The sequence below is a fragment of the Equus przewalskii genome, chromosome 26 (assembly GCF_037783145.1).
Source record: "Equus przewalskii isolate Varuska chromosome 26, EquPr2, whole genome shotgun sequence".
In the NCBI taxonomy this organism is placed as follows: domain Eukaryota; kingdom Metazoa; phylum Chordata; class Mammalia; order Perissodactyla; family Equidae; genus Equus; species Equus przewalskii.
In genome coordinates this window covers 32,042,479-32,055,838 of record NC_091856.1, presented here as the reverse complement: position 1 = coordinate 32,055,838, position 13,360 = coordinate 32,042,479, and the positions used below count along the sequence as shown (strand labels likewise).

Here is a 13,360-nt window from a genome sequence, read left to right as displayed (position 1 = left end):
CTGATGCCAATGACACACATGAAGAACTGATTTAATTTTTTTTTGCAAAAGGAGTGAAAAAGAACGGTTCTAAATTAATATATTTTGTGCAATACATCATTTGAAATTTGAGAATGTAATAAAATTAATGAATTAAAGATTACATGGCTTTTACCTAGATCCTCTAGAAGTGTCTCTATGCAGGCTGGCATGAACTTGACTTTGGCTCTTCGCTGGCTCTTCGCGGGCAGGGCCACAGAAAGACTTGGGCTTTATCCCAAGACATAGGAGGCTTTCAGGAAGACGCTGAGGAATGGATGGAAGGGGCCTGACTGGGTGGGGATGACAGAAGCCTGTGGCGAGGCTTGGCTGCCCGCAGGCTGGGACTGGTGGCACCTGGACCCAGAGTGGCCTGAGAGGTGGAGGAAATTGAGTATTTCAAAGATGCTTATGAGCCGGAGTGCAAGGAGACTTGGCGACCAACTGAACTGGAAAGGCTGGATTGGGTTACCCACAGGTGGGTGTGCTGGGCGGTTCTCCAAGAGCCCAAGGTGGAGGGTAGGGTTGCGGGTGTGTGCCAATCGGAGTGAAAGCAGTGAGCTTGGCTGAACATCCCACAGCTCACCTGACAGCACCCCGCTCCGCACCGCCTTGCAGCATTTTGGACTCTTCTGAGCTTTCCTCCAGTCCTCTTCAGCTGTGTCAGCCTCCCTACTGAACTCTGACTTCAGCTATTATATTTTTCAGTTTTGATTCACTGTAAAATCTGCCAGGGCTCATTTTAACGTTTCCTGTTCCCTGCAGATATTTTCAAGTTTGTCTTTTCATTCTTTAAAACGGTAAAACAATGCACAGTCTGTGTCTGGTCATTCCAGGATCTGAGGTACTTGTGGGTCTACTATTCTGCTGGTTCTCAATCATGCTGTCATTTCCTTGGGTACGTGGCCATCTTTGTCTATATTTTGTTATTGTAATTTAAAAACTATACAAATAACTGAAGTCCAGGATGAAGGGTCCTTCCTCCAGAGATCTGTGCACTTCTGCCACACACCTGGGGCGGCCGCCTAACACACTGCGAGGTTCCATGGTCCACTGTGGCCCCCAAATCCAGCCTGCAGCCCAGGCGAGGACGGGATCACTTCTGGTTCACCCTCACCCTGCGGGGGCAGCCGTTGCACATCTCGGTTTAACAAATCGGGGAAGGATTAGACTCCCTGCCTTGGGCCAGGCCCTTGAGTTTGACATTTCATTTCTTTCGCCAAGGCCTCCAAAAACACAGCTGTTTAGAGTTACTTCTTCCAAAGCAAGACACTCCCCTGTCCACATACTCACGAAAGACTGAGTTCAACAAGGAGCGGAGGCCTTCAGCCGGGCGGAGGCTGTGCCCGGTCCTCAAGAGTGTCACGTGGAGGAGGAACTAGGCTTACGGAGGGCAGAGCCAGCCAGGACCACACAGGGAGCTGACTGGGACTGGAAAAAGGGGAAACTTCCTAACTCTGAATGGCGCTGAGGTCTCCCCAGACTCGTGGAGAATATGCAGTGGCATTCAAACCCCGGTTCTGGGGGCTAGAAGGGACTCGATGTCTTGGAGATGCTCGTGATTTTATGTGCTTAACCATATCCTTGCCCCTCAGGGTCACATGTCCCCACAACGGCCCCCAGCCTCCTCCCATGAGCTCAGTCAACATGTGCTCAAGCCGCCAGAGTTCAAGATTTTATTTTAAAACAATAGTAAACAATTTCATTGATTTTTCTTAAATCACCTCACACCTGGCTTGTCTCAGGCAAAAAGTAAAAAATAAAAATAAGAAGGGAAGGGGAGGAAAATGTGGGGACTGACCAAGCTTCCCCAGAAATAGGCCCCTGGTCCTGGCATCTGGAATGGCTTTTGGACACTGTCTTCAACAAATGAGAAAAGAAAGCACCAAAATATTGTGCTTCAGCAGCAGATTAGGAACCTCCATAAAGAAAAAGGCGGGGCAGGAGAGGGATTCAAACACAGGACCCAAGCAGCCTGGTTCAGTTCGAGAAACTTGCAAGAGTCTCGAAGCATCTCCTCTCCACAACTCCATTTCAGAGCAACTGAGAGACCAGCTCCCTTGAGGAAGGAAGAGGCGTCTTCCGAGCTGGACAGCGGGGATCTGAGCCTGCCTCCCGGGCTCAAGGGTGACCCCGAGCAGGCTCCCAGCGTCTTGGAGGGGGGTCAGGAAGGACGAGGAATGTTCAGAGCATCCAGAGGGAGGGGAAGTGTGGGGACGTCAGGCACCCACTGCCCCACTGTGCTCAGCGGCTCCCGGTTCCTTCACGTCTTGTTCGACTGGAGATGAAGACTAACTGCTCCGGATGGCAGGACGGAAGGGCTGTAAACAGCCGGGGTGTGCTCACCCACATGTGCAGGCTCTTTTGTCAGAAAAGGACCATTGTCTTGGGGACAGGGGACCAGAAAAAGCCCTTATGGTGTAGGGTTGATATGGGGTAGAACGCAGTGATAGCAGCCGCCAGATGCGTGCTCTCTGGGCCCTGGCCCCAGACAAGGAAACACTGAACGAGGTTCTGGAATGACAATGGTGGCAGGGAGGGCATAGGGGTGCTCCCATCCTCCTGGGCCCCCAGGCCACCTCTCAGGCCCAGGGAGAGGCAGCCTGCCCCTGGGCTCAGGGCAAAGGGCCTGGGAAGCTGACCTGGGCCCCTCTGTACGCAGGGCAGCCACTGCCGAGCAGGCTCTTCCAGCCCCATCTCCAAAATCCCGTGTGCCTTTGACAAAACCAAGAAATAAATAGTATTTTTCACGCTTCCTGGATTTCCTGGCCCCAAGACCAGAGGTGCAAGCCCTCTTCCTGTACCCCACACCCTGGCGCCCACAGCAAGGGCACTTTCCGCCCGACCGGGGGCTGGCAGCAGCACAGCGAGGCTCTCTGGCCATGTGGCCCCCTGGCAGCAGGCCCTCCAGGGTCCTGGTGGAGGGGCTGGCTTGGCCCTTTGGTCCACCTTGTTCATTAAAATTAAAATAAGAAAAAAAAAGGCTCCACTTGGTGACTTGGGTCTGTAGAGGTCTCTGCTTTGTCCCTCTGTCATTCCGTCCATCCTGCAAGGCATCGTGCAGGCCAGATCTGTAGGCTGGACCCAGCCACACTCACTCGTCACTGCAGTTTCGTCCCCAGCTTGCGTTGTCTGTTCCTGCAAAATGGGCAGGGGGTGAGATGGGAGAATGCCTGGGGGTCAGATGAAGGGCCTCCTGGCTTTCGGCGACCTGCGCTCTCAGCTGTCCCTCCCCATCCACAGTCCCTTCAAGATGGGTGAATGCCCCCCCCAGGAGCCCGTGATTGACTCGAGCCGGGTCAGTCAGAGCTCCTGCCCTGGACTTGGGATCTAGCGAGGGTCAATCTCTCTGGCTGAGCCTGTATCGCAGATTTCTAAGCCCTAGAGTCCAGGAACAGAGCCAAGAGATTAGGGCAGGAGTGGGGGCCTGGATGAGAGAACAAGAGGGCCCTGGCTGGGTTCCAGCTAACGATGGGGCGTTCCCCTTTACAGATAAGCCAGCACAAGCAGGCTCTGTTACCATCAACCAAAAGAGACAAGGAAGTAGTGAGCCCTCCGGCTGGGAGGGATGTAAGTAAAGGCAGGAGATTACTGATAGAGGTTACAGAGGGGACTGGATACCTGGTTTGGGGGTGTGGCTACATCCACGATGGGCCAGGATTATCCTTGAGGGAAGTAGGAATAATCACCCCATTTTCTAGAGGGGCTGGCTGAGGCTCAGAAAGAAGAATGGGGCTCATCTAGGGTCCCAGGTAGAATCCAGAAGCCTAACTGTGCCCACAGGTCCTGCATGATGTGGCCCAGCCTCACCCACCCCCAGCTACCTGGCTGCAGCCACACAAGCCTGTCTGTCGGGTGGACTCACCAGCTTCCCACGTCGCAGCTCTACACATGCTGTTCCCTCTGAGTGCACTCTCCCTTCCAAACCCCAGCTCCAACAGGCCTGTTCTTTCTCCTCACTCAGGTCTGTCTCCCCTGGACATCAGGCCTGACCACCTCCCCCGACAGCGGGTTCCTCTCACGAGCTCCCAAGCACAGGGCACTGATCACACGGGTAGATGCCTCTTTTGTGTGCCCCCTGCCTGCTGTGGCTGTCTCACTCTGTGCCTGCACCCAGCACACAGCCAGGCACAGAGCAGATGTGCACACAGATTGTGGGAAACGAAGGCAGGTGGCAGCCAGCCAGGTGGGGAGGGCAGGGCCAGGCGGGGCCAGGTGGGGCAGAGACACTCCGGTAGCCAGGTGGAGAGCTGGGCCTGGGCCAGCTGGGCCCTTTCCACCAATAATGGGATTGCCTGCCCTAACCCCCTCAAATCCCCTTTCTTCACGATCCAGGACTTTACCCTTAAGCTCGTTAGGATAATTTGGACCATGATGCACTAGACACATTTCCCGGCTGCTCCGACGCCCTGCCCACCATGGCTCCTCTCACCAGCTCCTGGGAAACCTCCCAGCCTTGCTTTGGAGCCCGACGTCCCCTCAGCTCCCTTCTGAACCTGGGGAGGAGCCAGGCCTAGCCCCACCCTGCAGGCACCCCACCCAGGATTTGGGGTGAGTGGAGTGGGACAGTGGAGTGGGACAGCCGAGTCAAGAGGCTCCAAAACCCTCTTTGCCTCGACTTGCTGTGCAACCACAGGCAGCCTCTCACCCACTATGCCTCGGTTTACCCATTTCCAGGAAAGAGTCTGGGCTAAACAGCCCCAAGGGGAGTCCACACACAGGAGCCCTGGGAATCTCGGCTGCCCAGCTCTCTGGTTCTGGGCCAGACGGCCTGGGTCGCAGCCCAGCTCCCCTACCCACCATCTGTAAGTTCTCAGTCAAGTGACTCCTCCTCTCCTCTCTGAGCCTCAGTTTCCTCATCTGTAAAATGGGGTGCAGGGGAGGACTCAATGAGGCAGTGCGAGAACAGTGCTTAGGCAGGTGCCTGGCTCTTGGGGAGCCCTCCAAAAATGGAAGCAGTGGCTGCCCTGGGGCTGTGCCCCATGGAGCCAGGACCCAGTGACTGTCGTCCCCTTAACTCACCTGGCTTCTGCTCGGGTTACTGTGTACTCAAACCAGAGTACGTTGGGAATGAGGCTCGTGTCTCGAATTAGGAAGAACTCAGAGATAGGCCTGGAGAGACAGACACCCAGAAAGCCAGGGCCACATCAGGACCTGAGCCCGTCACCAGCCAGACTCCTCCACCAGTGCCTGGGGCTGGCGCTGTACCCTCCCCCACTGCTCTGAGTCTCTGCCTGGCCATAGACCCCTGAGATTGAGAGACCCAGATGTGTCACCTGTGTGACTCTAGGGCAGGGGCACCGCCACAGGATACAGACAGCCCAGGAGGACTCAGCTTGCTTTCTAAGTCCCAGAGAGCCTTGACAAAGACAGAGGATGGCACTCGGCCTCTGGGCCGGGGACGGCACCCCTGTGGGGGGGAAGGCAGGCAAGTGAGGCCGGTAGCCTTATGCCCTTCAGAGATCTGGGCACTATTGTCATCCCAGGGAGACTGAGGCTGGGGTCAAGATGCCTGGGTCCTCCCACTGATGGCTCCATCCGCAGGAGGGGGCAGAGGCCATAGTGCCCAGGAAGGCGGGAACAGCAACAGGGACAGGAGACAGTTACCAGGCTGCTATCCTGGGGAACAGCGGTGTGAGGACCTCCTGGGTGAAGACAAACCAGGCGATGGCCATGAGGCTTCCGGCGATGCCCCCATAGAGCACCTGGCTCCAGGTGTGGTACAGCAGGTAGACCCTGGGCCAAGGACAGAGGGAAGCTCATGAGAGCAAGCCAGAGGCAGGCCTGCACAATCCCCCGTGCCAAGTGCCAGCTTCCCAGGGACCTGTGCATGCACACGGGGGACACACACAGACAGGACAGACTCCTGGGAACACAGAGCCTCAGATCTACTTCCAGAAGGAGGCAGGGGGTTGGACCCCACCAGGGGCTCCCCTGAGTCTAGAAATGAAGGGATGGCTTGGCTGGGATTTTCCTCCCTTCTATCCAGCCCCGGAACTCTGAGTCTGTCTACAAGGGGCTCCTCCAGGATGCTGGGAGCAGCTGGCTGACGTGCGGAGGTGCCCCTAGAACACTGGGCTCAGCCGGGAGGAGAGAGCAAGGACTAAGCTGGAAAGGGCAATTGGAGCCCCATCCCTTTAAAACTAGAGGCCTGGGACCCCTTTCCCAGCCCTGCCCTCTAGGCTCTGCGATGCGGGTCCACAATGGGGTTCAATAGGGACCAAGAATCCAGCAAGACCCCAGTGGGTAGGGTGTCGGGGCGGGGGGGGCTCTCGCTCCCTCCATACCTGCTGTAGGAGACTAGAAAGGCCGCGGTGAGGAGACCCAGGGAGAGCACGTGCCTCCACAGCAAGTCCAGGAACCTGGCGTTGTTTGTTTGGTGCATTCTGGGAAAACAAGCCTGTCAGACAGCCTCAGCCCTCCCAAAGAGCCCCTGGTCCCATCCCAAAGCTCCATGGGCACCTTCTGCCTTGGCTGCAGCTACTCCCACCCCCACAGAGGCCAACCCCAAGAGGCATCCAAAAGGCTAGCAGTGAGCCCCACAGAGCTGTCTGGGGCCAGCGCAGGGCCGCCCCAGCCAGACCAGAAGCTCACCGTAAGTACAGGAAAAGGAAGGAATAGACGGAGAAGAACCACATAAACTGCGAATGGCTGGAGGGCATCCCGTACTTGGTGCCCACTGCCATGTGGGGGCCTGGGAAAGAGAAGGAACAGGGAGTGATGGGAGGACGCAGGCCTCCCAGGGAAGCCCCGACCTGGGGCACCCCAGACCCCTGCTGCCCGGGCCCTACCTCCACAGGGCCGCGGCTCCTGGATGACGTGTTTAATCAGCCAGTTGACCCCCTCGTTCAGTGCCAGGCCCCCGAGGAATGAGATCTGCCGGGAAGATGTGCAATGAGCTGGGACTCTGCCTGCTGGCCGCCGTCCAGCCTCAGAGATGGGGCCTCCACCTGAACCTCCCCACCCAAGTGGTAAACCTGGGAGCAGCCAGGACCCTCCCCACATCTCTAGAAAGGTGGAGGCACGGCAGGGATGAAGCGGTGCAGCCCCTCCTCCCAGTGCTGGGGACACTGGGGAGCAGGGGGGGCGGTGAGGGGTGGTGGGGACAGACTCACTCACCGTGTGCAGCTCCCGCTTGAATATGATGAGGGTCACAAAACCGACGATGACAAACACAGGGCTGAGGCTCAGGTAGGCAAGGAGGTGGCCAGAGAGATCACCTGGGAGAGACAGAATAGGAGGACGGGGCTCAGGCATCAGAAGGGCCTGAGCCAGGAAGGAGGTCCCAGCAGGCCCGGGAGCAGGGCCAGGCTGCTGTGGCAGCCTCCGTCGACGAGCTGGCTGGAACAACTCGGTCACGGGCGCAACGTGCCGGCGTCTATTTCCTGAGCACTGAAGTTCAGACTGTGAGTTTCAAGCAGGTGCCTTCACTGTCCCTACTCTGTAGATGAAGAAACCGAGTCCCACAGGGGTTGTGTGACTTGCCCAAAGTCACACAGCCAGAAGGAGGTGGGATCTGGACTAAAATCCCTGTCTGTGGCCTGGCACGATACTCATTACCCCACTGGAGCAGGAATTTGAACCTGGCTTCGTCAGACCCTTGAGCCCAAGCCCTGTACCAGGAGGCAGCCGGGCAGGTGCATGGGGGCCCCTGGACCGCAGTCCTGTGCTAAGGCTGCCCCAGCCCAGCCTCAGCCTCCAGGGGACCCAGGTATTCTCTGGACACCACACAGACTTGGGTTGACCCAAGGCCAGTGTTGGGTGGAGGGTGCATAGCCCAATATGGCTGCCTGGCACCACCCCCGCTTCTCACCGCCTCCCTGCTGGCAAGAAATGGCTACCTATTGACCTCTCGCTTCTTCCCCTCCTAACTGGCCTGGGAGGGAGGCAGCATGGGGACCACCAACCCTTCTGAGAGATGAGGACACTGAAGCCAAGAGACAAGAGCCACTTTCCCCTTTGCCCAAGGGCAAGGTGATGCCGAGTCCAAAGGCCACCCCCACCATTTGAGACAGGGCAGCTCCGTGGCCACACTGGGATCAGAGGGCATGGTTCAGCTCTCGGGCCATCACTTGCAGGCCTGCTAGGTGACACTGGGTGAGGCTCTTCCCTCTTCTGGACCCCTGTCTCTTCATCCACACAGTGGCCTGGTCCCTTGTAGCCCTGAAATTCTGGGTTTCTCAGCTGCCCAGCTGATGCCCAGGGCACCGGGCTGTGAGGACAGGGCGTAGCTGGTGCCTCCAAACCTTTGGCCATCTCCATGGCCTGTCCCACAGCCAGCAACACCCTTGAGCCTTCCTACAGATGCTGTCAGCAACTCTGGCCCCGCCACTCTGATCCAAGCCCCTGTGTGGCTCCCTCTGCCCAGCTCATGAGGCCATGCACTCCTCCCACCCTCTGCTCCAATTCTAGGGACTGAACTCAGGTTCCCTGAGCGCACGTTGCTCTGCCCTACTTCTGGACCTTCGCACACACTGTTCCTCCACCTGGGATGCTGCCCAGGTTAACTCAACATAAATTATTTACCCACCACAGTGGCAAAAAAAGATATGCTCCTGCTGTTGTGGTGCCCTCCGTCTGGGAGGAATCAGTAATCAGGCATCACTCACGATATGCTTGTTAGTGTAGATATCGGGCCAGCGTCTGTCTCTCTCTCTCCACGGTAGGCTCCGTGAAAGAGCAAGGATGGGGCCCCTCAAGCCCAGCAGAGCTCAAAAACGATGTTAAGTGAATGGATGAAGGAAGCAAGGATCAGTGTGCTGAGGGGTACGAAGGAGAAGTGCAGGGGGCCACAGAAGAGTTAGCCGGGGGTCAGACTTTGCCAGATGCCCCAGGGCACAGCCAGGTCCCTCCTCCAGGCACCCACAGTTCCTGCAAAGGTCCCTTGTCACAGCCTGCATCATACTGCTCACAACTGCCAGGTCTTTTCTTCTTGCTGGTTAGACTGTGAGCTCCTCTGAGGCCAGAGGGTGGGGGGCAAGTGACGAAGGTGCTGAGGCCTTAGCTAAGTCCCTTCCATCTCCAGGCCACAGCTTGCCCCCTGTAAAGTGGGTTCTTTTTTCCACAGTCCAGGACTGTGGGGACATATCTGCCTGCTCACCATTCTAAACCAGAGCCAGCCCAGGGCCTAGCCCTCAGGAGGCGCTCAGTGGATACTGGCTGGCTGGATGGATGGTGGGTGAGCAGGCAGGCAAGTAGGGCCCAGGACCTGGCAGGGCCGCCCTAGCCCCAGTATAACTCAGAACACCCAGTCTCCCAGCCTAAAGCTCCCTGGCATCCCGCCCTGGGGTCCTCAGCAGGGCTAGGCTCTCACATCTCTGCCCATGAGCACAGCACAAGCAGGCCCTTCCTCAGACAACTAGGTCTCAATGAGGGGCTCCCCCAACACCCAACCATCCTACCCAGGGAGGGTGGGGCGGGCTTGAGAGGGCCCTGGGAAAGCGGGATAAAGTATTATCAGTCATTATTAAGCTGCAGTTACTCATTAAATGTTTACTGTGTCCACGCACTGCACTCAGCATTTCTCATGCTTCCTGTTATTTGATTCTCACACCACAACGAGAAGGCAGGCACTGCAATCAGTCCCACTTTAGAGACGAAGTAACTGAGCAGAGAGGTGAAGTCACCTGCACAAGGCCTCTGCCTGGACTTGAGCCCAGATACCCCGGACCCCAAGGCCCAAGCTCTGCATCACTCTACTAGACCGTCTCCAGAAAGGTCGCTAAAGGACCTCCCAGCTGGAAAACTCTGCGCTTCTAGAGATGCATCTTATGGAAAGCTCCAGAAGTCAAGATCCCGGGGGCTGCCTGTCCCCTCACCGGGTCCCCAGTGTTGTGGAGCAATGCCCTGCTCAGGGCGTAGCACCAGAAGTACTCAAACAACGAATAGTCGCCCGGTCTCGCTTTGCACACTCCCAGCAACGGGGAGCTCTTTCTCTTCCAGGCAGCCCCAAAGCACTGTTTGAAGGAAACAGGCACTCCCTGCACGCCGAGGAGGGAGTCCGGCCTCCCTGGCTCCGGGGAGGGCGGGGAAGAAAGCCCCAGGTCCAGGCCAGTGATCCTTTCCCGCCTCACACAGACCCCCGACCCACTACAGACCACCCGCGCCACCGGACCCGGGGGAGCGCCCCGGCCGCGCAGCCGCAGAGTGCGCGAGCGAGCCGCTCACAATTTCGCCCAGCTCATCGCCGCGCTACTGCGCCTGCGCGGCGCGCGAGCCGGCCGAGCCCCTCCATGGCTCACTGTTTGACAGTTCCCACTCCGGCCCCCCAGCGCCCCCTCCGAGGGCTCGCGCGGGCCCGAGCACCCAGGGCGGAGGGGCCGGCCCCGGGAAGGAAGCCTCGGAGCCAAAGCCGCCTTTTACCTGCAGGATATTCGACGTGGGTGAGGGACACTGGCCGCCATGAAGCGGGGAGCGAGCACTGTCCGTCCGCTGCCATCTTACCCGGAGACCGGGCTTCTCCGAGCAGCCAATGGGGAGTCAGGGGGGCGGTGGTCCTGGCCTATCACGCCGGGGAGGCGCCGCGCACCCAATCGGAGGCCGATACAGGTAGCGGCGCAGCCATTCAGCGTGCAGGCCGTGGGGCCGGCCCGAGCGGCGAATCAGAGAGCGGGGCCCTTAGGAGCCTGCGAGCGGCCAAGCCGGCGCCCAATCCGGGACGAGCGCAGGTAGGTGCCTAGCCAATCAGGGGAGAGGAGGGTTCCAGCGCACAGCAGAGAGCAGAGCAGCCAATCAGAAGGTGATGCCGGCTCTCAGTGTGGGCAGGGCGGGCCAATCAGGCGCTAGCCTGGGGGGCGTGTAGAACTTTGGTGGGAGCTTTGGTTTGGCTGAGACCTGCGCCGAGTGAAGGCTTTCCCGGTACCCGGAGCCCGCCTCGGGTCGGCGGGACCTGGGCGCTCGTCAGAGCGCATGCTCCAAGCGGGGAAGCATCCTTGGTACGATGGGTTCTGAACCCACCTACTTTTAGTTATGGGTAAACTGAGGCCATAGGGGCCCCTAGGGGCCTTATTTTTCTCTGCCCATTTACTGACTGGCGACAGGGCAGGTCACACAAAGCCGCCCACCTTTCTGTTAAAAGTGTGTGGGATGGGAGAGGGAACTCCCTGGGCGGGGCGCACAGTTGGCGCCCTAAACGCCTTAAAAAATGGAAGCTTAAGGGATGATAAGAATGGGAGCTTAATTGAAGTTAAAGACTCTTTCCTCCTTTCATTCAATTAACAAAGATTTATTGATTCAGTCACATTTATGCTGCTTAATGAGGTGTCTTGGGAGCGTTTTAAACAAGAAGCCGGTTGGTTTTCCACCTACACCTCGGTTTTTCCAAAACATTCCTCTCGGTGGGCTACAAGGCCCTGCGTAAACAGCCACACCTTCCCACCCACCTCTCCCTCCCCAACCCCTACTCTCTCAGGCTAGATTGAATTACTGACAGTCCAAGTAAAGCGCCCGTCCCCCTCCTGCCTCCTAGCCTTTGCACATGCTGTTCCACTGCCTGGAATGCATCACCCCTCCTGCCCCACTTTGCTTGGCCCAGTCTGGCTCAGGTGTTTGTTCTCACTTAGAGGTTTTCGTGGCTGGGTGAGGAGCCTGCATTGGGCTCCCACAGATGCATCCTCTCTCCTACCTCAGCACTGACCACACTGGACTGCAGTCGGTTCCTTGTCTGTCTGTCCCAGTAAGCAATGGTTCAATGGTTCTCTGACTTCATGCAGCACCAAGATCAGCTTGTAGGAAATGCAGATCCCTGGGTCCCAGTGGGGCCTGGGTTGGTCCAGATCTGGGTTGAGCCTTGGAGTCTGCATTCTTATGTACTGGGGTTCTGATACAAGCGGTTCTAGCCACACCTGGAGAAGCCCAGCACAACATGAAGACAGGGCCCGTTACATATCTGAGCCTGGCCCAGGCCAGACCTAGAACAAGTGCCTGATAAATGATATAAATGCTTGTAGGGAGAAGTGAAGATAAACCAGGGAATCCCACTGAGCAGAATGGCTCGCTCTCCGAGCCTGCAGGACAGCTGGAGCCAGGGCTATGGGCTCGGCCCAGGGGGCTGGGGGGATGATGGTGACTCAGAACCCACCAGCCAGCCAGGAGGGCCCCCTGGCCTCCCTTGGCTGTGCTCAGCTCCCCAGCCAGCCCAGCCTGGGCTTGTGTGGGTCAGCTGGCCCCGTCTCCCTGTCACCTGCCCCCGGCTTCCTCAGGCACTGCCATTATTAGCTTCTGAGGAGCAGGAGGTGTGAGGAGTGGGCTGTGAGTTTCCCAGAATAGTTCCCTGTGACAGGGCAGCCATCCCAGGTCTGGCTGCGTTGCCCCGATTAGTGACTATTTCACTGATGAGCAGATAGGCCTAGAGAGACAAAGACCCCGAGACCCAGGCCTGTCTGGTTCCAGGGTCTTCTCACCTCAGGGAGGCGTTCCAAGGAAGTGACAAGGATCAGGAAGTACAGAATGAGATGGCATTATCCCGCATGGGGTTTTCCTGGCAGAGGGAACTGCACCAGCAAGTGTCCTGAGGCAGGAGTGTGGCTGGATGAAAGGGGCGAGAGGGAGGGGGTGCTGAGGGAGGAGGGGGTCAGCCGGGGCCTGGGCTCCCCAAACTCTGAGGGCCACTGCTGGTGGTGAGGACAGAGGGGCGCTCTGAAGGATCGGTGGGTTGGTTGGTTTCGTTTTGCTTTTTTAAAAAATTAAAATATAACCTTCATTCAGGAACTTCCAGAAGTCGAATGTGTACAGCTTGAAATTTCACAAACAAAACACACCAGGCAGCCCCCTGATCAAGAGAGGGCTTGTCACACAAAGCCGACTACCTTTCTGTTCAAAGTGAAAGCAGCCCCCAGATCAAGAACTAGGGCCCTGGGAGCCCCCGACCCCCATCTAGTCATCCCAGGTGACCACCATCCCAACTCCTAACACCGTATATTAGGTTGGTCTGATTTTGTACTTCCTATAAGCAGGATGCTACAGTGCGTACTTTTTGTGTGTGGCTTCTTTCACTGGCATTGTGTATGTGAAGTTTAGCCATACTGTGGCCTCTACTTGTAATTTGTTCTCTCCCGTTGCTGTGTGGTATGCCATGGTGTGAACACACCACCGCTTATTTTCCATTTGACCCTTGATGGACATTTGGGGTGTTTCTAGATTTGGGATGTTACAAGTAGTGCTGCTAGGAATGTCCTTGTGCATGTCTTTGGTGTACCTATGGATGCATTTCTGATGGAGATGTGCCTAGGAGCCACTGCAGGGTCCCATGAGATGGCAGAGGTGACAAGTCAGACCTGCCGTGTGGACGAGGGTCTTGGCGGGGCAGGCGTGAATGCTGCAAGGAAACCCTGGGAAGCTACAG

The 13,360-nt window shown here is 57.4% G+C and overlaps 1 protein-coding gene across 2 annotated transcripts; it reads right to left on the bottom strand.

The window, feature by feature from the left end:
* Positions 1-1,680: 1,680 nt before the first annotated feature.
* DOLPP1 (dolichyldiphosphatase 1) lies at positions 1,681-10,677 on the bottom strand. 2 transcript variants are annotated; one of them, XR_547796.2, is made up of 9 exons: positions 10,381-10,538; positions 7,138-7,238; positions 6,810-6,894; positions 6,613-6,712; positions 6,306-6,404; positions 5,626-5,754; positions 5,041-5,130; positions 4,819-4,878; positions 1,681-3,156 (listed from the first exon to the last, which is right to left on the bottom strand). XR_547796.2 is itself a non-coding variant. In XM_008538241.2 (8 exons), exons 1-8 carry the CDS (start codon positions 10,454-10,456, stop codon positions 3,120-3,122), a joined length of 717 nt encoding a protein of 238 aa, XP_008536463.1. In that variant the 5' UTR covers positions 10,457-10,677; the 3' UTR covers positions 1,681-3,119. The 2 variants fall into 2 exon arrangements, 1 of the variants encoding a protein (XP_008536463.1); XM_008538241.2 differs by lacking the exon at positions 4,819-4,878 and having other exon boundaries at positions 10,381-10,677.
* Positions 10,678-13,360: the final 2,683 nt, after the last annotated feature.